Below are 21,425 nucleotides of genomic sequence, written 5' to 3' on the forward strand. Positions count from 1 at the left end.
AGAACCAGATTTGGGCACCGAAGACCAGGTTTTTTTTTTTTTTTTACCTATATGTAGTTCTTCACAACTACATGTGTGGCTTTATGAAATATCAAATATCATCCATTCATCTATCAATATGTGGCCCTCGGAAAATGTTTGGACACCCCGGTCTACTGGGTTTAAGCAGTGCTGCCACCTCGCTGGAGGCTTGTGTATCGCTCAAGCATGAATAGCATGCGTGCAGGCAACGCACGAAGACACGGACACTGAAAAGCTCCCCCCTTGCCTGACACCTCACCCACGCTCGCCTCACTATTTGAGAAGCACTGCTCTTACTTGTCTATTTGGTTTGAGAATTGAGCATGGGAGAACTGTGTCTCCACTGGTTACTGTAAATGTACACTTCAAGCTAATTGTCTTGAGCATCACGCACGCAACAACAGCCATGAACAGTTGAGGCGATCATTAGCTTTCCAAAAGGTCATGGTTGTATAAGGAAGCGGTGAAAATGACAGCCGATTCTGCGCTGCAAAATGTAGCGAGATCCAGTACAATGATGGTGTCCAAATGGGATGAATGGCTGTGACTAATGTGTAGAAAGAACGTTGGACTCATCAATTTTGTATGTCCTTGTAGTTCACTTATGGCAACCAAGATCAACCAGCAAATACCATCACCGTCCAGATGACCTTCATTCGCCTGCTGTCCAAAGAAGCCTCTCAGTCCATTACCTACCACTGCAAGAACTCTGTGGGCTATAAGGACCAGAAGGCAGGCAACCTGAAGAAGGCCGTGGTCCTCAAAGCTTCCAATGACCTGGAGCTCAAAGCAGAGGGAAACAATCGCTTCAGATACACAGTGGTTGAAGACTCCTGTACAGTAAGTTCCCAGCTCAGACTCAACAAATCCCCAAATAGTAGGGGTGGGAGGATCGATGCAAATGTTGACAGTATCAACAGCAAGGGCTAATTAAAGGCAAAATGATTCAATGATTTTGAAACATGACAAAAAAGTATCTGTATCGACAATTCTGGCCCTGTATTTACTTGGTATCAGATTGATACCAAAATTGGCCAACCCTCCAAAAAAGAAAGGGACAGAAGGGAGGATCCTCAAGTTGCCAAGTCACTTTACAGTAATGCCTCGCCACTTCACGCTTTGAATTTCGTGGCTTCACTCTACCACAGTTTTTCAAAAATATATAAATTAATAAATCACGCTGTTTCGTGGTTGAGTACAGCCTATTGTATATGTATATTTTACGTACTTTTGGCATAAATTAAGCCTTTTCAAGCATAAAAATGGCTAAATTCATTCAACTACAAATACAAGGCATTCAGAAGATGAATTCAAAGACATATGATATGGTGTAGTATTCTACACTGGTCACTAGGTGTCAGTAATGTTACATTGATGAGACAATAGCCACCACAAGAAACAGAAACCGGAAGTTAAAAAAAAGCAACAAGCAAATCTCCCAATGCTAACATGTATGAGTCTATATTGTGTCTTATTTTTTTCCGAATATGTCTTATTTTCTCTTATTATGTCTACTATATTGTGTAATATGAGTGTAAAGGTGACTATCAGGGTGTTAGTTAGCTCTAATAATGCTAAAGACCATATTTAGTAGGTTGTACACCCATTTTCTATGCTCTTAACTATGAAAGTATTCCATTTATGAAAAAGAAATCCTACTTCACGGAGATTCACTTACCATGGCCGGAACCAAGTAACCGCGATAAACGAGGGATTACTGTAATTGCAATTATTAAAGCTCAGTTTTTGTTATTTTAATTATTATTATTATTATTTTGTCAAAATGTCATCATTTTGAAGCTCAAGACAAAAAAAAAAATACAGCAGTACCTTGGATTTCCAAAATGAAACATACGAAAACTGAAGCAAATCCAATGAATCCATCCCAAACACCCAAAAACTATTTTATAGAGAATGATTATCGCTTTACATGCAGAAAACAATGCAAAAAAATATAAATGACAAATGCAAGGGAAAAATGAACATTTAATTTCACTTTAATTTACCTTCATTGTTGGGAAGACCGTGACGGAGGAGGAGAGAGAGAGGAGGGCATCCACACCAACAACTCTTCTTCTCAACATTTCTCTGTTTCGTTAGTGCCTTTACCTCTTTCGCAACATTAGCGTCCTTGATCTCTTGTTTCTTTGCCAGGATGGAACTCATTGTTGAGTTTGCCAAAGGAATGTGCCTTACAGCAGTGGTCCCCAACCTTGTTGGGCCAATGAATCTCCGGTGGACCGGGGGGGGGGCATACTGTACATTGTAGCAATCGTATTTATCCTATTTATTATGTATTGTGTGAAACTACGACAGGAACAACATCAAATTAACAGCACAAAACGAATACAGACCCACCGTCCACCAGTACGAGCCTGGAGTTGGTTTTTTTGTGTGGTAAAAGGAAGTGTGCTAGCATGAACTAATTTGAGATTGCGCACCGAACCAATATGGACATTAGCACTCTATAACGTCATCAAACCTTACCTTATACCTTAATAATAATAATGGATTCCATTTTATACTGCTTTTCAAGCCATCCAAAATCGCAATGAAGTGAACCCATTATTCATTCACTCATTTGGGACCAAATAAGAGGTGAAAGAAAAGGGGGAAAAATACAGTATAGTAGTTTATCTGTGCAGCGTGGAAGAACGTTAGATGGGGTGTTCAAGGACTGGTGAACAAAGTGGGACGGGTCTCTGCTGGAATAAACATGTACTGTACAAACTGGGGGCTAAAATAATGGCCCATATATTAAAAATGCATAATACATTTACATAAACTATTATTTTTTTTCATCATTGCACATGAAAGTTGGCCCGGTGGTTGGGGACCCCTGCCTTACAGGATAAGGATCTCAAGCTTTGGTTAGGTGTGTGATCCAAGATGGCTTCAAAAACAAGCGATGCTGCGAGTAATCCGCGCACATCTTTTTTTAATATCACAAGATTCAACGGTTTTGCACAATAAACGAGACAGTGTAAGAAAAGCAAGGCAAAATTTTGTCGTAAATTTTCATCGAAAACCAAATCATACGAAAACTGGGGCGATTGAAAACTGTGGTTTAAGTGCATCCCGTCTACTGAAATGTTCAAGACACTAACTTTATCCCATCTATTTCACAGAATGCAAATGGCAACTGGGGCAAGACAGTGTTTGAGTACAGGACACAGAAAACTGCCAGGCTTCCCATTTTGGATATTGCCCCTGTGGACATTGGCGGCCCAAATCAAGAGTTTGGCGTCGATATTGGGCCAGTGTGCTTCTTGTAAAAACGCCAAGTGGACTCCTGAGACTATTGAACTGACAGGTGTCCTGATCAGCCGCATTGTACATACGAGTACTGAGGACTGTTCTGGCCCTGTGGCAGGATATTTATTGTGCCTTTCAACTCAGAACACATCCAAAGATTTAGTTAGATCAATGTTTGGAATTGACAGATGCGATTGGTCGAATCGGGATCATTTATTTGTTTGTTTTCTGGTCCAAAGTTCCCTGTTATTTGTTTCGAAAAAGTAAAAGTCCAGATAAAAACTGGTCCGTGTATCTTTCATCCCCCAAAAAATTCACCAATAATGAAAAACAATATCTTGGATTGTTTTTTGTTTTTTTTTGTGATTATACACTTATGTCACTGACAACCAATGGGAAAAAAAATACATTTCTGATGAACCAATGTTTGGATCCATTCATTTCAACTCCACATGGACCATGTAGAACATTACAGAAACATTCAGATTGACGTTTCCTCTGCGAGCTACCTCGTCACCGAGACTGACATACGACGATACAACATGTAAATGTTCTTTCACAGGTGCTGTTTTGTACAGTAGCATGACACTAACTACTCCGAGGCAGGGGTTGGGGGGGATGCCAATAAAGATCTTTCTGTCTCACGATGGAGAGATGAATACGATGTTAGTGTGAGTCGTGTGTGTGTGTGTGTGTGCGTGTGTGTGTGTATTGTAACATTTAAATCTCAGTTTGCAATATTGAACAGTAAAAGGTAGCAAAGGTTATTCTGTTTTATTTTTATGCATGTCAATTCTCCCTCTTCAGTATCCTGGTTTAATATACGCTCTTAATCATTTCATTTCTTTCATATAAAAAGAGGTGGCTGTTTGCTTTGTATCTTTTGCTATGCAACAAATTAAACAAAACGCGTGTTAATCTCCCAAGCTCTTGTCATGTTAATTTAGGAAGTTTTGTCATTTTGCACACAAAGTGACAAACTGTTTTGATAAGAAATGTATTCAGGAAAATAGTATGACTTTCTTTTTGTAACTTGAACTGTGGAATGTGCCCTGAAGTCATTCTATTGTGATCATCTGGTGCTTATTCGAGTATATTTATTATAGGTTGTTTTTTTTGTTTGTTTTTTTAAACATTTGTTAGGCTTGACTGCCTGCTAAAGCCCAGGCAGAGGGGGGGAGAAGGAGAAAGGAGGAGGACACCATTTTTCACACTGGATGCATTTGAGTTTCATCCGTTGAAATAAACGTTGCAACTACTTCTCTCTGGCTGTTCTTGTTTCACATGACGTCAATGCGTAAACTCAAAAATATCAAATGATGACCGTTTCACAGAAAAGCGAGAATTTCATGGTCGGAGACAAGTAAAATGTACAGTCATGACAAAAAATGGTTAGGCCACCATTGTTTCTTCAGTTTATTGATCCATTTTATTTAGGGATGTCCGATATTGACTTTTTATTTGCCAATAACCGATATGCCGATATTTTCCAACTCTCAATTTCCGATTCCTATATCAACCGATACTGATACCAATATGTGTAACATCATATGCCTTTTTATTGAGTAAAATTGTTGTAAAGTAATAATACTCCTAAATGAGTGCAGTTGTTTTGTTGGCTCCTCCATCCATCTCTGACATACACATTTTATATCAGAATACATTTGTATTTCTTGTGCCTTGATTTATGGGGTACCATTTAAAATACATGCATTTGCTGATTATTATTTTGATTGATAACTTTCATGTTCTTATTTTATATTCTTATTTTGTTGCATTAAGACTACAATGTATACTACTGTGTTGGATCAAAAAAGTTCTCATCTTAGCCATCTGAGAAGATCAAATACATTGTTTTTGGTGCCTAACTATTTCCCAAGTATATTAGTGCGTGTGTGAATGTATAAACGAGAGACATGAACTTAAATTTCTTCGTAGAAAGGCGTTTTATGAAGTACAAGTCCTTGTATTCACTTACAGCGCAGCCTTGCCACATCCAATATGGCGGCGCCGCCGACGTACGGCTCAGCGAAGCGGCCTCTACGTAAATGGCTTCCGGTTTCCCAGCGTGCTTTGCTGTACTGTTGCTGTAAATAGCCGCTAAATTACATGTTTAGAGCTCACATAGTTGTTGGTTATTCTGCATTATTCGTTGGTAGTGTCTTGTCGGTTGTTTTCTACCTATTACGTTGCTGTGTGATTTTTTTTTTAGCTCTTTCTTTAAACAACACCACGAGTAAGACTAATGTGTGAAATGGTAGCGCCGCCGCGATTCCTACGGAACTGGTGAGTTCGTTGTTTTTCCTGCCGGTTTAATTTTACAGTTTACCTGATTCTTCCATTCGTATGAGTAGCAGAGCACAGTGTTGTGAGATTTGTTGTTACACTGCTTGTCCAACTATTGCACGTGTGTCAATGGAGGCCGAGACACTGCAGGTTTTTTCTCCAGCAGGTGATTTAAATGGATGAATGAGCGCCTTCCCTCAAATTGAAGGAGCTGTTCATCGTTAAAATCAGCTGCTTTAGTCACCGGCTGGAAAGCCTGCAGTGTCTCGGCCATCGATGGCATGAGTTTGACACCCGTGAACCATAGAGTTACCTTATTCTCCCAGACTTGTGAGCAGCACAGTGTTGACTTCATGGTGCAGCAAATTCAGCAGTGTAGCAAATTTGCTAAAGCTCTGTGCAAACGATACCAATGCCTGGTACAACTAAAGGTACATTTGTTTGGACAAATATAATGATAACAAATGTAGTTCATAAGAGTTTCATTAAAGAGCTGATATGTGGCAACTTCCATGGTTTTCTTAGTAACCAAAATCACTTAAGTTCTTACATGAATAGCTACAGCATTGCACTGCTAAAAAAATTAACTCTTATGAGCTATTTTTGTTGTATCAGGCATTAAAATGAACAAGAAACGGAAGAAACAAGGGAGGTCTAATCATTTATTCCATGACTGTATATACACTACAGTGAAATCCGTTTAGGTCATCTGACTGACTCTGACATGAGCGGTTGTCGACATAACCGAAGTCAAAACTAGCAATTACGTGCACATTTGCTTGTCACTTTGTCTACAGTCGCTATAAATAATTCTTCCAGTGGTTAACAAACAAAAAAGACATTTAATTTGGCGCATTTTGTTAGTTGTTGTTGTAGAATCCGCAAGGACCCCGTTGGATTTACAAATTTTTGTCGACTTACGCGGGCACATTTTAGTAAGAAGAACGCGGTGGACCGGGACTTGATGAGTTGGTCGACTTCGACGGATTGTCGAAATAAGAAGGACCGACTTAAATGGGTTCCAGACTGCCCTGACATAGTTTACATATTTTTAATGCGTGTGGATAAAATCTGAATGCGAGTGCAAATGCACTTACTCATTGAGGAATATAGAAAATTAAACATACATGGGAAAAAAATTTACACAATAAAAAAAAATGATAGGGCTGGGCTCAAAACTGCACATTCTCTTTAAAAGACAGCAGCTGTACCATTACACCACTAGGGACTGAAAGTAATTGTTCAAGAAAAAACAATGAAAATATAGAGAGCGAACCCAAGCCCCCTTAAAAGGCAGCAGCTGTACCATTACACCACCAGGGTGTCCCTAACAAGCGTGACAATGACTTGGTGTTCTGTTCCTCATGGCGGCGATGCACATCCATTGCGCATTTGCGGAGAATGCCCCCGTGGGGCGCTACGCACAGCGCGTGCTCTGCATGTGGGGAGGGGCGGCCCAGCTTGTGAGTCACAACATGGCATAATAAGGCATTGTATCAGTTTTGTGCAATGTCTTTATCTTTAATAAGTGTGACAGGGAAAAATCAAAGACCAAAAGTAAAAATACAAAAAAAGTGCCTTCTGGTGCAAGAAAGTTAGACAGCTACAATCTTAAACGGCAACTAAAAATTGTATTAAAATCACAATATTAAAAAGAAAGTCAAGACAATGTGTATAATAATAACAATAATAAAGATGGACTGCATTCATTTACAATAAAAATGTGTAAGATGATGAGTAAAATGTGACGTTATGAGCGGGTTAATGACACATTCCATTGATTTCATGGCCGCCTCGAGTCTGGCATAGCAACAGGAATACACAACTTAAACAAAGTGAGCGTAACATTGGACATACGTAACCAGATACAACTCTCATGCACTGTGCAAGCAAATGTACTCAAAACTATCTCTTCCAGTTTTACAAAAATATGTCTTCTCTATCATGGATCTGAGTTGACCTTGATCTATCCAACAAAGCAAAACAGAAACAAACGGAATGCTAATTCATATACAAACCCCAAGATGAAAAGTGTGACATTTCAACTGTGGAGCAGATTTTGGCACTTGTTACGTACAAACGGTGTCAAAGTAATAGACGGGGAAAAAACCCAACAACAACAACGTCGGAACGTCGGAGCATCAGCAGCGGCTGTCTAGCGGGTCCAGAGAGAAGACCGTGCCTTCTAAGGTTAGTCCCATTTTGAACCCCTCCTGGAAGACAAATTAGACATTAGATCATGACTTTGTTTGAGCAACACAAGGCTGGAATGGCAGCTATAATGTAAAATAATCAGAATGAGATGGAAAAACAAACTAAATAGGCTGTGATAATTAATCATGCATTCAGGCATGTTGAAGAAAGCATGCATCTTAAAGTTATGGGCCACATTTCTCCATAATTAAATAGGTCATTTCCCCAATTATTGCATGTAAGAACACCATATCATATATTAAAATACAAGGAATTTCATGACTTACTAACCACATACATAATGTGGGTGACAGCAGCAACCAAGTGTAATCCTAACAGACGCTAAGTACATAATGAAAGGTTGCGACATGCATGACTTACAAAACCCCAAGCGGCCCGTGCAGCACAACAGAACACATGTTGACATCGAAAGAAAAGTACAAACCATCTTTGACGCTGCACGCGGACAGGGTAGGCCATAAATGCAATTGTGAAGAATTAGACAGAGGTTAAAGCGGCCTTTGAGGGAAAAGCATTCAACACTGCCATCTAGTGGCAAATGCTCACCGTGAAGGTTAGTTACAGAGTATGACTTGCAGTACCTTGACTTAAAAAATGTCCCCTGTCATATCCTACAAGCCATTTCAAGTATTTGATCCCCTGCTGATTTTGTATGTTTGTCTTACTTACAAAGAGATGGACAGTCCAGAATTGTATGATAGGTTTATTGTAACATAGAGACAGAATGTAAAAAAAATCAAGAAAAATAACATTAAATAAAGGTTATACATTCATTTGTATTTGATTGAGGGAAGTAAGTATTTGATCCCCTACCAACCAGCAAGCATTGTGACCTCTGCAGATTGGTTATGTGCCCATGAAGCACACAAGTTAGTCCTGTCCCTTTTAGGAAAGTGCTTCTATTCTCAACTCATTGTGTAAAAACAGCACCTGTCACAAAAACAGGACCTCAGGACCTGCACAAGTTTGGAACGGACTACAAGACCATTATAAAGACGCTCGGTGAGAAAGACATCACTATTGGCGCAATCACTCGGAAAACGGGAAATAAGTTGCTCTGGATCTCCGTGCAAGAATTCACCTCGTGGGGTTACACAGTCACCGAGCGAATGGTACCACACTTTGCTGTCATACCCACAAGGTCTCCGTGCTCAAGAAGACGCATGTATGGGCCGTCTGAATTATTCAGAGAAGGCTTGGGGGAGTGCGATGTGGTCAGATCATCAGGGCATCAACTCGACTCAAAGTGTTTGGAGGCAGAGAGAAGCTGAATGTTGAAAGGTTCCATGTATCGTAGACATCTTGGATGAGAACCTCCTGGGCTCAGCCAGAACACTAAGGATAGGTCGTGGTGGTCGTGAACCCAAAACATATTGCCAGGGCAACACTGGAGTGGGTCAAAAAGAAGCACATAGTGGCCTTGCCAGTCTCTAGACCTCTAACCCATACAAAATGTGTGAAGGGAGTTGAAACTTCAGAGTCAAATAACAGCAACACACTGTTTCTTGATTTGGATAGTACCTGTAAGGAGGATTGGACTAAAATCCATCCCGAGATGTGTGCAAGCAACCCTGGCGACCAACTACAAGAAACGACCTCTGTGCTTGCCAACAAGGGTTTTTTCAGCAAGTACCAAACCATGTTTTACGCTGAGATCAAATACTTATATCCCTGAATCAAAAACAAATCAATTCACGAGAAAAAGAAAATGTAAGACGCTCACCTGCATTTCATCCAACTTGGACTGGATATCTGGAGGGAAGTCAGCTGCACCACAGGTGAACGGATCAAACGGCTCTGCACCAAACAGGTCTTTCCCTGCAGGCAGCACATTAACATGACAATGACTGTCAACTTATTTCCTTAAAAATGGACCATAAAGGGGCTACACACCTATATTAGATGACAGTGTGGTTGGTCGTGGTGGAGGACAGCCATTTCTGACCTGTGTTGGCACCAGCGGGGTCACAGGGGAGAAGGGAACCATGTCAAACATGTCTGTAGACTGCGGTTTCATTGAGATGCTCCCTGCCTGTGTAAAGTGTCAGATATGGTTACGGTTGGCAGGGCTGAAAGTTTGTAAATAAACAAACACAGAAGCATAACAGACAAAGGGGCGATAATAACAAGACTTGAGGGACAGCCACAGAAGCGAAATAACAAGAAGCATCAGGGGTTTACACGGGGTCGCGGGATGCTGCATCCCTCAGGAGGTTTAGGAGGAAGGAAAGTGGGTTTGGCAGGCGGAGGAGTTAGTAGTCCAGCAGAGAGGTTGGACTCTGGCGAGCTCATAGGAGTGAGTGTGACAGAAGAGATTTCCAGACAGGAGTTGATGTTGTGACACCAGAAGAGAGAAGAGGGCCTCTGCAGCATGTACGCTTCGTTAGCTTCATTTATATATAACGGCTGAGAAAAGATGGCAGAGGAACATCATTAGCCAAAAGTGTTGCACAAAAGCACTCAAATCTGTTGATGTTAGCGACCCGCTGCGCACATTGCCCTTACTGGTGGCACGTGTGCTATCATCAACTGTTCTTCCAGATCTTGAAGCTGCTTCTTCAGGTCTGAGTTTTCGGTTTCCAGTTCTTTAATCTGCATGAAAAACAATGCAGGTGAACAAATAGGTACCGATGAATAAATTACAGAACCATCTCATTAGTCAAGTCTCTAAGTGGAGAAGTTAAAGTACCTCGGGGTCTTCACTCACGAGTGAGGGAAGGATGGATGGCTCTTGTGTTCAATCTCATTGCACGACGTTCCATTTCAGAGTGACGAACGCGCTCAAAACAATATGCGTTCAAAAGCGTAATACGTTTGGATCACAAAAATGCCTGCTCAAAAAAAGTCAGACCTCACAAATCGCTCGGCGTTACTTTTCCTTTTCGTCCTATCACTGCCCACAGTCGTCTGTCCATTGTTGTGTATGTGATGAAAATGGCTGCGACGCTTGCGCAGCGGATGAAGATGCGGCGCAACGGACAGGCGACAGAACGTTGTGATGCAACAAAGAGAAAAGTAGTGCTGAACGATTTGTGAGGTCTGATCTTTTTCGAGGAGGCATTTTTGTCATGCAAATGTATCACTCTTTCGAACACACATTGTTTTGAGAAGCCAAACTGTTTACCTAAATGGCCCCAGCAACTAACTGGAACTACGTTCCTCTCCACCGAAATTCGACCAGAACTGGCTCATGGGACCAAGTGGGGGTTAAGTCACCACTGATGCACTACACTGCTGATGGGGATGTCATGCAATGTAATGCCAAAAATTCCATACTACCCCTTTTAATTTCGGTGCGTAAACATGGGACTCTACCGTTGCATGTGATGCAAGAATGCAGTGTATGCCTGCGCAGCTACACTGACAAACGATAACACTGCTTATATGTTAACTTTTTGCACTTCATTATATCTCCCAAGCCAAAAAAAAAAGGGAAAGCCATCACCATGGAAGTGAAAATGAACATCATAAAAAGCTCAGAGAGGTGACCCACCAATATTGGCCGCTCTTTTGGTCTCAACCTGTCACGACCATCATCAAGAATAAAGATGATTCAATGCGAAAGAATGCTAGCGGGGTCATGGATTCTGTGAGCTCACAGAACATTGTTGGGGCAGCCCTCCCCTCACTGCAAGACATTTATAAAACTAAAGTCCTACACAGAACACACAACCTCATCAAGGACAGCACACATCCACAACACTCATTATTCACACTCCTACCGTCAGGCAGACGCTACAGGAGTTTGAAGTCCAGGACCACAAGGCTGGCAAACAGCTTTTACCCACAGGCCACCAGGCTTCTCAACGAAGCACTCACACACGCCGCACGCAACACACGCACACACTCATAGCACTTTATTTATTTATTTGTATTATTTATTTGTATTAATGTCTCTTCTGTTTTTGTTGCTTAATTCATTGGTATATATGTTTATGTGTTTATGTTTCTTATGTTCTTATTCTTTCTTGTGTTTTCTTTCTTTTCGTGGGAGAATGAACAGAATAAGATTTTCATTGCATGGTATAACTGCTGTTTTTACCATGCACATGACAATAAACCTCTCTTGAACTCTTGAACTCTCTTCCAAATTTTTGTCACAGAAAAAGAGTGCTGACATAGCATTCAGGGTTCAGTCAGTGCACAGAAATGTAATCCACACATTCGTTGTTTGCTCTTAAACCTGATTGGATGTTAAGAAATGCATTCAATGAGGCAGATTCAAAGGGAAACTATGTCGTCTTGCTGGAAATTACATCATAACAATCCCGTTAGTTGAATATGTGAAATGGGGACACATTTTACTCAACACATGCGCTGAGCATCTCAAGTATTTCCGAGTCATTGATGTCAAAGTCCAAGTCAAGCTGCAAGTTTTTGATGATATTGACAAGTCGAGTCCAAAGGCATCAAAATTGTGACTCGAGTCCAAGTCGTGTAACTCCAGTCCATGCCTCTGCCCTCTACCTCAGCAGCTTCTGCAGATTGTATACCAATAAGTCTCTCCCTCCCTTGCAACGCCCCTTCCGATGTGCAAGCTTTTTAATTAGCGTTTCATTTAATTTGTGTATTAAATCATTTTATTACTGTGTTTTAGCTGTCCTTTGTGTGTTCTGTGTGCAGTGAGAGTGACTATAATTTAGGTATAAGTTCCGAAAACTCGAGTTACATGACAGTCTAGGAACGGAAGCCGTTTGTAAGTTGAGAAACGTGGAACTCCAAATGCACTGTAAACATACTGAGTATGATACAGATGTGATATGATAGTTGTATTACCAAATACAGCTGTCTTCAACTTGATGTGAAACGCTAAATGACACCGTACTCAGAATAACATGTTTGTTTCTCCTTTTAATTAAGTTCCTACCCATTTCTTCAGAAATTGCTTTTTAGATGTAATTATTCAGTTAGATTTCCCATCAACAAACAGCACCCAAGTACCCACACTGCATGATTTTCAATTATCGTTTAATAAGAGCAGGCACATAAGATGAAGTTGAAGAGCGTGGCGGCTTTCATACATAACGGCACTTAAGGCGCTTTACTTCATCATCATTCACCCACTTATGATGGCTGAGCCAAACAAGGTAACTAAGGAGCTCACTCACATCCACACCCGCATCCAAATGACGCATCATTAAAGGGCAATTAGTGGCTGGTGCATGTCAAAGTCCGTCACAGTCATTAATAACACCAAACAAGCTGAAAGAACCACATGTGAGACATACCCTTTTCTGCAGACTTCCAATCTGCTTTCTGGTTTCCACATCTTTGCCCCCCGACTCAAGGAACTTCTTGTAGGCCAAGTCAAAAGCCTGGCCGATGGTTAGCGTGATCTCTTCAGCCTGTAACATAACAGAAGTGCACACCGTGATATTTAACGAAATGGCATAATCGATTGAAGACTGACAATTAGGTGGATGAACTCGAGACATCCACCTATCAAAACCTGGAGCACTTACACACTTTTCACTGTCAAACACATAGCAGAGGTGTTTGTTTGACTCAGAGTCCTTGCAGATAAATGTGAATATCCTTTTATCGGTTTTGTCATCTGCACAGAAGGATATTCTGTGTAACTGACAGTTATGCTGCACATCCTGAAAACCAAAGCCACAATATCGTTATTAACTGACTTCATAGAAGTGTTGCATGACTATTTGCACAGAGGAGCTGACTTTTAAAAAAAAGTCTCAATAGGGAAACGCAATAATGGATTTAATTGAAAAAGCAGTACTGCCAAAGTTGATGATATAGGAGTTACCTTTGTCTTGGGGTCTAGTATTTTCACACCATATATGGAAATCTGCAGTTCAATTTTTGGAATTTTCTGTCCCTCAGACTTCTTGATATGCCTCTGAAACTGCAAATCGGAGAACTCCGTTAGATCAGTTAGTTCATCGGAAATCAAGAGTAATGTGAAAAATAAGCCGTAGAGGCCGTAAGCAAGATGCTCATGTTAGCTTCTTCAGGAAATTCTATTATCTGTAGGACTACAACAACAATCCATAATAAATTGGATTCCTCCACATTTGCGGCCCGGCAAATTTGCGAATTGTTGGTCCAAAAATTATTTGTTCTCAGAAAATAGGCAGTGTACACACCTCATTCACCATAAGTTGGTAATAATTTATAAATACATAATAATACAAATAAAATGTACAGCATACATGTACCACTGTACTTTTTTACATGTCTGTCTTTATGCTTCACTGATAAAATTTGTTCATCAAGCGTTAAGATTTCGCACTTTGTTTGGCAGTTCTTGAACGTTCTTGTGCTTTGTTGTTTGGCTACGGAAGGGCTAGCTTTGCCCATCAATCTGGCCGCAGAACTTGCAGCAAGGTGAAAACAAGTTAAAGTATGACCGTAAGTTATGTAGACGCGGCATAGAAAAACGCTTTCTCTAGCCTGGTAGCCTCTAGCGCTACCCTGAGGGGTGCTTAAGGCCATTCTGAACAGTAACATTAGCACTGTTGCTGACACTAAAGCACCATGACTCGTTCCCAGAAACGTAACCCACTAGGTACTGTACACAGTGGTGCTTTTAATATGGTGATTTATTGGGTCAACCATGTACACTGTACTTTCAAAAGCATTCAGGGTTGCCTCAGCTGAGCAACATGAATAACAAAACTCCAAAGGCACCTTGCCAGTAGCTGAAGAGCTAATATTTATCACAGCTATCGTCTGCTGTGAGGTTTTTATCTAATTTGTCATCAGAGACACGCTCTTGCTCCTCCAGGCAAAAGTCTGGAGTCATCCGTTACCTTTAGCTTTCTCACTGCATCCTTTACAACCTCTGTTCCCTTTGGGGCTTCCACTTCTGTGTTACCAAGGAGCTGGAAGAAAACAAAAGTCACATCAATTACCAGAAAACAATCCTACATGCAATTTTTAAATTTGTATTCTATGTGATGAGAATGGAAAAAAACAAATACAAGATTTACAAGAATAGAATAAATTCAGAATTACGATTTCATTTGCTAAGCTATACTCACAGGTGGCTTCTCAATGCTTTAACGCATGAACACAAGTACAAAAACAGCGGCAATTCTGCCATTGCCCAACAGATGGAACCATTAACCTTTGTGCACGTGTGCTGTCATTTCTCGCAGTTGAAAACACTTGAGCACGTCAGTGAGCTGAATAGGGAGTCTCTTCCAATATCAGACGTCATAAACACGGATGTTAGCCCCTTAATGGTCGTGAAGACCAAAATTTATCCAACTATTAGATGACAGCTCAAACTGGGATTGATCTTTCTGGTCTCTGGTACAAATCCGTGTGAATCCATCCATGATTTGCCGCTTGGCTTGCAAACTAATGATCCTGCATTCATGCGGCATGAAGCAGTCGTCCATACATGGATTTTCTCTTGCACGCCTTATTTAATCAAAGAAGATACCTTTATGTCTTACACCCCCCTCAGTGAATAAACCAGTTACTTAATTTTTATTCCGACCGTTTGTTACCCTGCCTGTGTGTTCTAGGCCACCGTATAAAGATAATCACTTTTCTGAAGTCTAACTGCAATAAAACAAGCCCTAAGATAGTCACCTAATTCAATAAGGCATTAGGATAATGTGGTGTACACTTTCCTCTGTAGACAGGAGAACATGGCTGTATGTACAAATCGAGTAAAACAAGTGAGGTTTCATATGAAAACAATCAGCAATTCTATTCCGCACTAATTTGCCGAGACGTACCTTGGCATTGTAGGCTATGTAATGCTTGGCCAGGGCCTCGGGGGTGTGCATCCATGATTTATCTGATGACCCAAAAAAAACCAACAAATAAATAAATACATCACAACACTTCGGTCTCATTGGCCCAGGGTCTAATTCAACAATAGATAACAGATGTATGTGTGCGCAGTAAAGAATCAAGGAGCAACATTTCAACATTCCATCTGCAGTCAACCTTTTTATACAGTCAGTCTTAGGTTACACAGTAACATTTTAGAACTGGCTTTTAACAAAACAAATGACAAATGCGCTCGAATGAAAAGTAAATGATCCTTAAGCACTTAGTACAGTAATCTCCTGTTTATTGCGTTCCAGACCCAGCCATGATAAGTGAATTTCCGCAAAATAGGATTCCTTATTTATAAATCAAATATTTTCGTAGTTAGAAAACCTGTTTACGACCTAAGTACAGTTTTTAACATTTCTAGAGCCGTCTAGACATGAAATAACACCCCTAGTCACCTTTACCCTCCTATTAGCCAACATAGCAGACATAATAAGAATAAAAAAGCCATTTAAGACATAAATAAGACTCATGCTTGTATGTGTTGCTATAAATGTGTTCCAAAGGGGAGCTGAGTGAAGGAAGGACAGGAAGTGATGTCAGGGGTTTAGAGTTGAGTTTTTGCTTGTCGTGGATTACGGCTGCAACAGTACCCCGTGTTGTTGTTATCATTAGCGATTTTTATAAGGGATTATTGTGCCTGTTGCGAGATCATTCAAACCTGCAATAAAAACCTCTTGTTCCAGCAATCAATTCTGGTGCTTGTGTGTCACATCGAACATTACAGTAACTGTAACACTGACACCTCGTGACCAGTGTAGAATACTACATATCGTCGGCGTCTTTGAATGCATCTTTTGAATGCCTTATATTTCTATTTTAGTTCATTTAGCCATTTTTATGATTTAAAGTACTTCATTTAGGTTAAAAAAAAATGTAAAATTTGCTTAAATATGCATTTTTAAAATAATTATTAATAAAATATATTTTTTTAAAACCATGATAGAGTGAAGCAGTGAAATTCGAAGCACAAAGTGGCGAATGATGACTACCCAGAGGAAACTTTTACTGCGCAAAGCTTTCTATTCTACAGCTCAGAAGACACATTTGAGATTCTCATCTCAGCCTCATTTAAGTTTACATTTTGTCCCAAAATGTTTCTCCTAAAAATGCCTAACGAGAAATGACGCGAGACAAACTTGGTGGAGAAGGTCTTTCGGCAAGCACAGAGGTCAAACGGTTCTTGTAGTTGGTTACCAGATTTGTGCACAGATCAGGAGGGACTTGGTTTTGCTCAAAAACTCTCTAAGACCTGAAGGTTTTGAGGCTGTCACTTGGACATTCGAGGTTCCAGCTGCTTCAACAGATTTTTTCTAGAATTAAGGTTCGGAGACTGCTAAGGTCACTCCAGCATCTTAATGTGCTGCTGCTTCAGCCACTCCTTTGTTGTTTGGCCTTAAACAAGATGCAGTATATGCTAATGGATTTGTGAACACTGACACCTATGTAGTGTATATATGCATATTGTATGTCTATAAATTGTAAAAACCCAGCTTATAAAAACAAGTATGATTATACAAATGCTGTATTTTTTCCACATTCATTTATTAATCCACTTTTTATTGCGCATACATAAAGTTATCTTTTATGATGCAATTAAAATATGATCACTTCTTGCATTTTAGGCGTCCGGTTGAGTGAAATTAATTTCCTAATTTGCCTCGTGAATGGACTTTGATAGAGGGATGACTAATGCTGAGCAAGGGGGCACAATAGCAATAAATTCAAGTGCGTGGTCAAGGATGTTACTTGACATGACAAGTAGGCTTGTTTCAAGGCTTTTGTACACATTGTTTTGGATGATATACGTAAAGAATCTAAGGCAGAATTCTTTGTCTCCCGAGTTGTCCAGTTGAAAGTTGCTCAGTGTCGTTTTGTCAAGTGTTGTGACAGCTTAGGAAGTGTCAAGGCCTTAAAAATGTAGTGCATTGTGTGGAAGCCCCAAGAGATGGGAACTGCTCATCTCACTGCGCTCTTGTTTTCTGCAGAATAGTCAAATGTCCCCCATTTATTTTTCAAACCTCTCAGGTTTTGGGTTCACATTGTCACAACAAGGGAGCAAATCTTCCTTCAAAATCGTAGAAACCTGATACTGTAATTTCCGGTGTATAAAACGCACCAGTGTTTAAGCCGCGCCCTCTAAATTTAGGGAGAAAAACAGATTTGTCCATATAAAGGCCGCACCGCCACGTCATAAAATGGCGTATTGTGGGACGCAGCATTAGCACACTCCTATTCCCAGAGAGGCTGCCCTGTGGGCGGCTTTTTGAATTAGTGTTGCCCCAAAAAAGCCAAAGGAAAAGCAAAACATATCGACACAATGAATCCTCCGACACTTGCCAAGTTGAAGTCCCGTAAAATTGAGGACTTCATGCGCGACGGCAGTTCTCGCAACTTTGGAGGGCACATTCTTCCTGAAAATATTGGTTACATTCCAAAACTTCAGGTTCCTGTGTCGTTTTGTTTTTGGAATCATTTTCCTGACAGTTCTTCCTTTGAATTTTTTGTCTTTGGTTATAGATAGTAGTTTGTTTTAATATAACAATTTCCTATCCGTATAAAGGAAGCATACTTTAATTGTAGTGAAATTCTTAGGCATCTTCGAGTAAACTTCCAGTATCATTTGGGTATCTCAATTCTGGGCCTGTTTAACATTAACACTACTCCATTATAAGCACATACGTATATTTAGAAGGTTGAGTTCTGCATTCTAAATGAACAGTCTTTTGTAAGCTTTCAAGAAGTGAGGAGGCAATGACTTTATTCAATGGCGTACTCAATCAATGACACGAGGAGGGTGCAGCGTTCTCGATCATGCAGGAAAAAACAAATCAGATGGGCTCCAAGGACAACCTTTATCGCACTTCTACTGATACCCAATTGTGCCGCTTTGAGATACGCAATCTCTCTACTCACATGCATATTCACATTCAACTGCAGTTGCATACGGCACGTTCTCCGAACCTGCAGAGATCTGTACAAGGATCTTCTAATATGTATATTTTTAAATTGTTTCTAGTAGGTGAAATGGAAATTCCATGCTCATATTTGTTGTGATATTGTTGACGTATAGTGATTATATATTATTATATAAAAAAAATACATAATTCTACTAACTGTAATTGCATCCTGTAAAATGATTTTCAGTGGAAGTGGATTTGCAGGAAGTCGCACAATTTCTGCCACTAAGATAATATTGACGAAATACAGGAACTTTGGAAATCCAATAATAATTGTTAGGTTTCATGTCCGCCACCATCATCATGCTCGTTGATTAGCATAAGAAGCACCTAACGCCTTCTGTTTTGCTTCTAACGCACACTAGTTGCAAAGGAAGCTAGATTGTAGTTATGGGGCCAAATTACTCCATGTGAATCAAACGTTATTAAGTTGTACATTGGCCACAAGGTGTCGAGATTTGTTTGTTGTTTGTTTGTGTTTGTTCGGTGAGACATGCACTAGTCACGTCACTGAGGTTCCCTAGGGAACACATTTACTGTGACACTGCTCGAGTAGGAGTTTTATTTATGTTTTAAATGGCTTATTTATTCTTATTTTGTATACTATATTGGGTAATACCAGTGTAAAGCCATTTAAAGCCACCATTACGATGGTGGAAGTACGGTGGAAATACACTGTCCAGGAAAAAAAAGCAAGGAACTGCTTACAATTGAGTCTATGTCAGCTTATTTATGCCGAATACGTCTTATTTTCTCTAATTGCATCTACTATATTGGGTAATACAAATGTAAAGGTGACTATATTGGTGTTATTTAATGTCTTGGGGGCTCTAATAACGTTAAAAACCCAATTTAGGTTTACTTATTTGTTAAAATTGAATCCTATTTAACGGAAATTCACTTATCACGGTTGGATGCGGAACCAATTAACCGGGATAAACAAGGGACGACTGTATTCAATATTTATATTCATGTATATTGACAGCTACAAGTAGCCCTCTGAGTACAGCCAGAACTGCGATGTGATGATCCCTTGTCGATCAATCAAGTCCGTCTAAGTCTAAAACGTGTTTGACACCCCTAGAGCAACAATTCTTTTTTTCCTCATCCTCTGAGAGTTCCTTGCCATGAGGTGCCATATTGAACTTCCACTTACCAGTATGAGAGCAAACTTAACACCTGTCCCCATTCACACCATAGACCTTGTAACACTAACGAGTCACATGACACCAGGGAGGAAATTAAATATTTGGGCCCAATTACTACAGTTTAAAATAAGGGTGTACTCACTTTTGTTGTTGTTATACGAGCTGTACACTAACTACTTTAGATTGTAACAAAGTGGTTTCATTATGCAAGCATGACAGTAAAGTACAAGCAGAAACGCATTTTGATAAACTTTTTGCACCACGCTGCAGAGAGACGACAAGAAGTGTTAGACCTTCTTGGTTTTAGTCGTTCGCTGCTAAATAGAATACTAAAGAGTAAAAGTGAATTGTGACACCAAATCGTAAATGTAGCCTAGTGAGCCACATGGGCCCTGAACACTTTACCAGGCACTCTCCAAAAATCCTCCTCTCCTGTTGATTTAAAGCAGAGGAGCACGGCAGATGGTGGTAAACAGATCAAGCTGTTTCTCTAAAACGCAGCCCCAAATCTTCCCTCGTTTGCCTTTGGGTAGGGTCACCTCAACTGGTGTGTGCTGCACGTTTCTCTTAAGTTACCCAGACACATGACCGGATGTTTTTCTCTTCAGCGCCTGTTTTGTTTCCAGAATGCTACAGTCTGCTTGTATAAATCATTTTATTGTGCTTTGTATGTTGATTAATAATATTTAGTTTAGACTCACGTGGTCAAGTCTTACTCATGTCTTTAAGTCAGGAGGCAAAACACCACCTACTGCATTCTATGCATGACTTAAGGTAACAGTGTTTAGCAATGATGTCAGCTACAATTCATAATTACCCACTCCCCACATGGGAGGTTTACTTCAGTCTGTCACACACAGCAACAGAGAGCAAACTTCATCAGAAACGTAAAGCAAAAAAGGTAAGAGAATGTTTGCAAAAAACCATGACAATATATTAATATCATTCCAGTCCGGATGAGTTGCTGTTTAAATATCATTTCTCCACTCACCTTTTTTCCTGTTGAAGGCACGATTCATAGCGGAAAATGTCAGCTGCTGTTCCTCCTGAATATAGTCCAATATTCCACCTAGAGGGGCAGCAAGAGCAGAGGAAAAACAGATTAAAGTAATGGAATCTAAGCAAAATACCACAACAACTGCCGTCAGGCTTCAAATATATAATATATTCCTCTGAAGAGCTTGGTCCTTAACGTGTTATTAAGCGCTTTTGTGTAATGCAGTGACAGCGGGATGAATGACTCTTGGAGCAACAATGCATTTAACTAAGGAACTGGGATGTTTTTTTGAGCCAGAACCAATATTGTTTACCAAGACCCAGAACACGCCGCGGCAACTGGAGTCATTAGCTATCGATCAAAGTGTGCACGATAAGAATGCGGTTTCCAATCACAGTCTGTTTGTGTTACTCCAACTTCAAAGAGTCGCAGACGGGTCAAGGTGTTCACGCGCATTTTAAGTCTGGTTTCACTAGATTACACGCACTACAGAAAACTGCTCTACTGCATTATAATGTAAGGATTTTTTTTTCCCAGTAATAAAACATTTCCATCTCAATGGCTTGTCTTTGCCTCCACTGCTTTGGGTCTTTGAAAACTCAGCAATCCAAGGGGTGGCAGGGACAAACTATCCTGGACAGGGTAGCTCTCAGTCGCCCAATGTCCCACAATCGACATCCTTCATCCTCTTACTAAAGCTACTACTACTAATAATCATTGATTACAGGTAAG

The 21,425-nt window shown here is 40.2% G+C and overlaps 2 protein-coding genes across 11 annotated transcripts in view; one reads left to right on the forward strand and one right to left on the reverse strand.

Annotated features, from left to right (window-relative positions):
* col5a2a (collagen, type V, alpha 2a) overlaps positions 1-4,535 on the forward strand; it is a 93,708-nt gene extending 89,173 nt beyond the window's left edge. For all 4 annotated transcript variants that reach the window (XM_054788234.1, XM_054788235.1, XM_054788233.1 and 1 more), the window contains 2 exons: positions 619-861; positions 3,150-4,535. In XM_054788234.1, coding sequence (XP_054644209.1) covers positions 619-861; positions 3,150-3,296 — 390 coding nt within the window. In that variant the 3' untranslated portion in view covers positions 3,297-4,535. The remainder of the gene's footprint in view (positions 1-618; positions 862-3,149) is intronic.
* Positions 4,536-5,893: 1,358 nt separating this feature from the next.
* Positions 5,894-21,425, reverse strand: part of gulp1a (GULP PTB domain containing engulfment adaptor 1a) — a 69,148-nt gene continuing 53,616 nt past the window's right edge. Inside the window, exons 2-13 of one of the 7 annotated variants that reach the window (XM_054786822.1) lie at positions 20,688-20,765; positions 15,486-15,547; positions 14,547-14,618; positions 13,541-13,639; positions 13,239-13,376; positions 13,005-13,121; positions 10,282-10,368; positions 9,958-10,182; positions 9,670-9,808; positions 9,500-9,594; positions 8,201-8,211; positions 6,094-7,775 (exon numbers count right to left, since the gene is read on the reverse strand). In XM_054786822.1, coding sequence (XP_054642797.1) covers positions 7,754-7,775; positions 8,201-8,211; positions 9,500-9,594; positions 9,670-9,808; positions 9,958-10,182; positions 10,282-10,368; positions 13,005-13,121; positions 13,239-13,376; positions 13,541-13,639; positions 14,547-14,618; positions 15,486-15,547; positions 20,688-20,715 — 1,095 coding nt within the window. In that variant the 5' untranslated portion in view covers positions 20,716-20,765 and the 3' untranslated portion in view covers positions 6,094-7,753. Of the gene's footprint in view, positions 7,776-8,200; positions 8,212-9,499; positions 9,595-9,669; positions 9,809-9,957; positions 10,183-10,281; positions 10,369-13,004; positions 13,122-13,238; positions 13,377-13,540; positions 13,640-14,546; positions 14,619-15,485; positions 15,548-20,687; positions 20,766-21,425 lie in introns of all 7 variants that reach the window. The other 6 variants (XM_054786827.1, XM_054786825.1, XM_054786821.1 and 3 more) reach the window with 6 other exon arrangements.

The sequence above is a fragment of the Dunckerocampus dactyliophorus genome, chromosome 9 (genome assembly GCF_027744805.1).
Source record: "Dunckerocampus dactyliophorus isolate RoL2022-P2 chromosome 9, RoL_Ddac_1.1, whole genome shotgun sequence".
NCBI lineage: Eukaryota > Metazoa > Chordata > Actinopteri > Syngnathiformes > Syngnathidae > Dunckerocampus > Dunckerocampus dactyliophorus.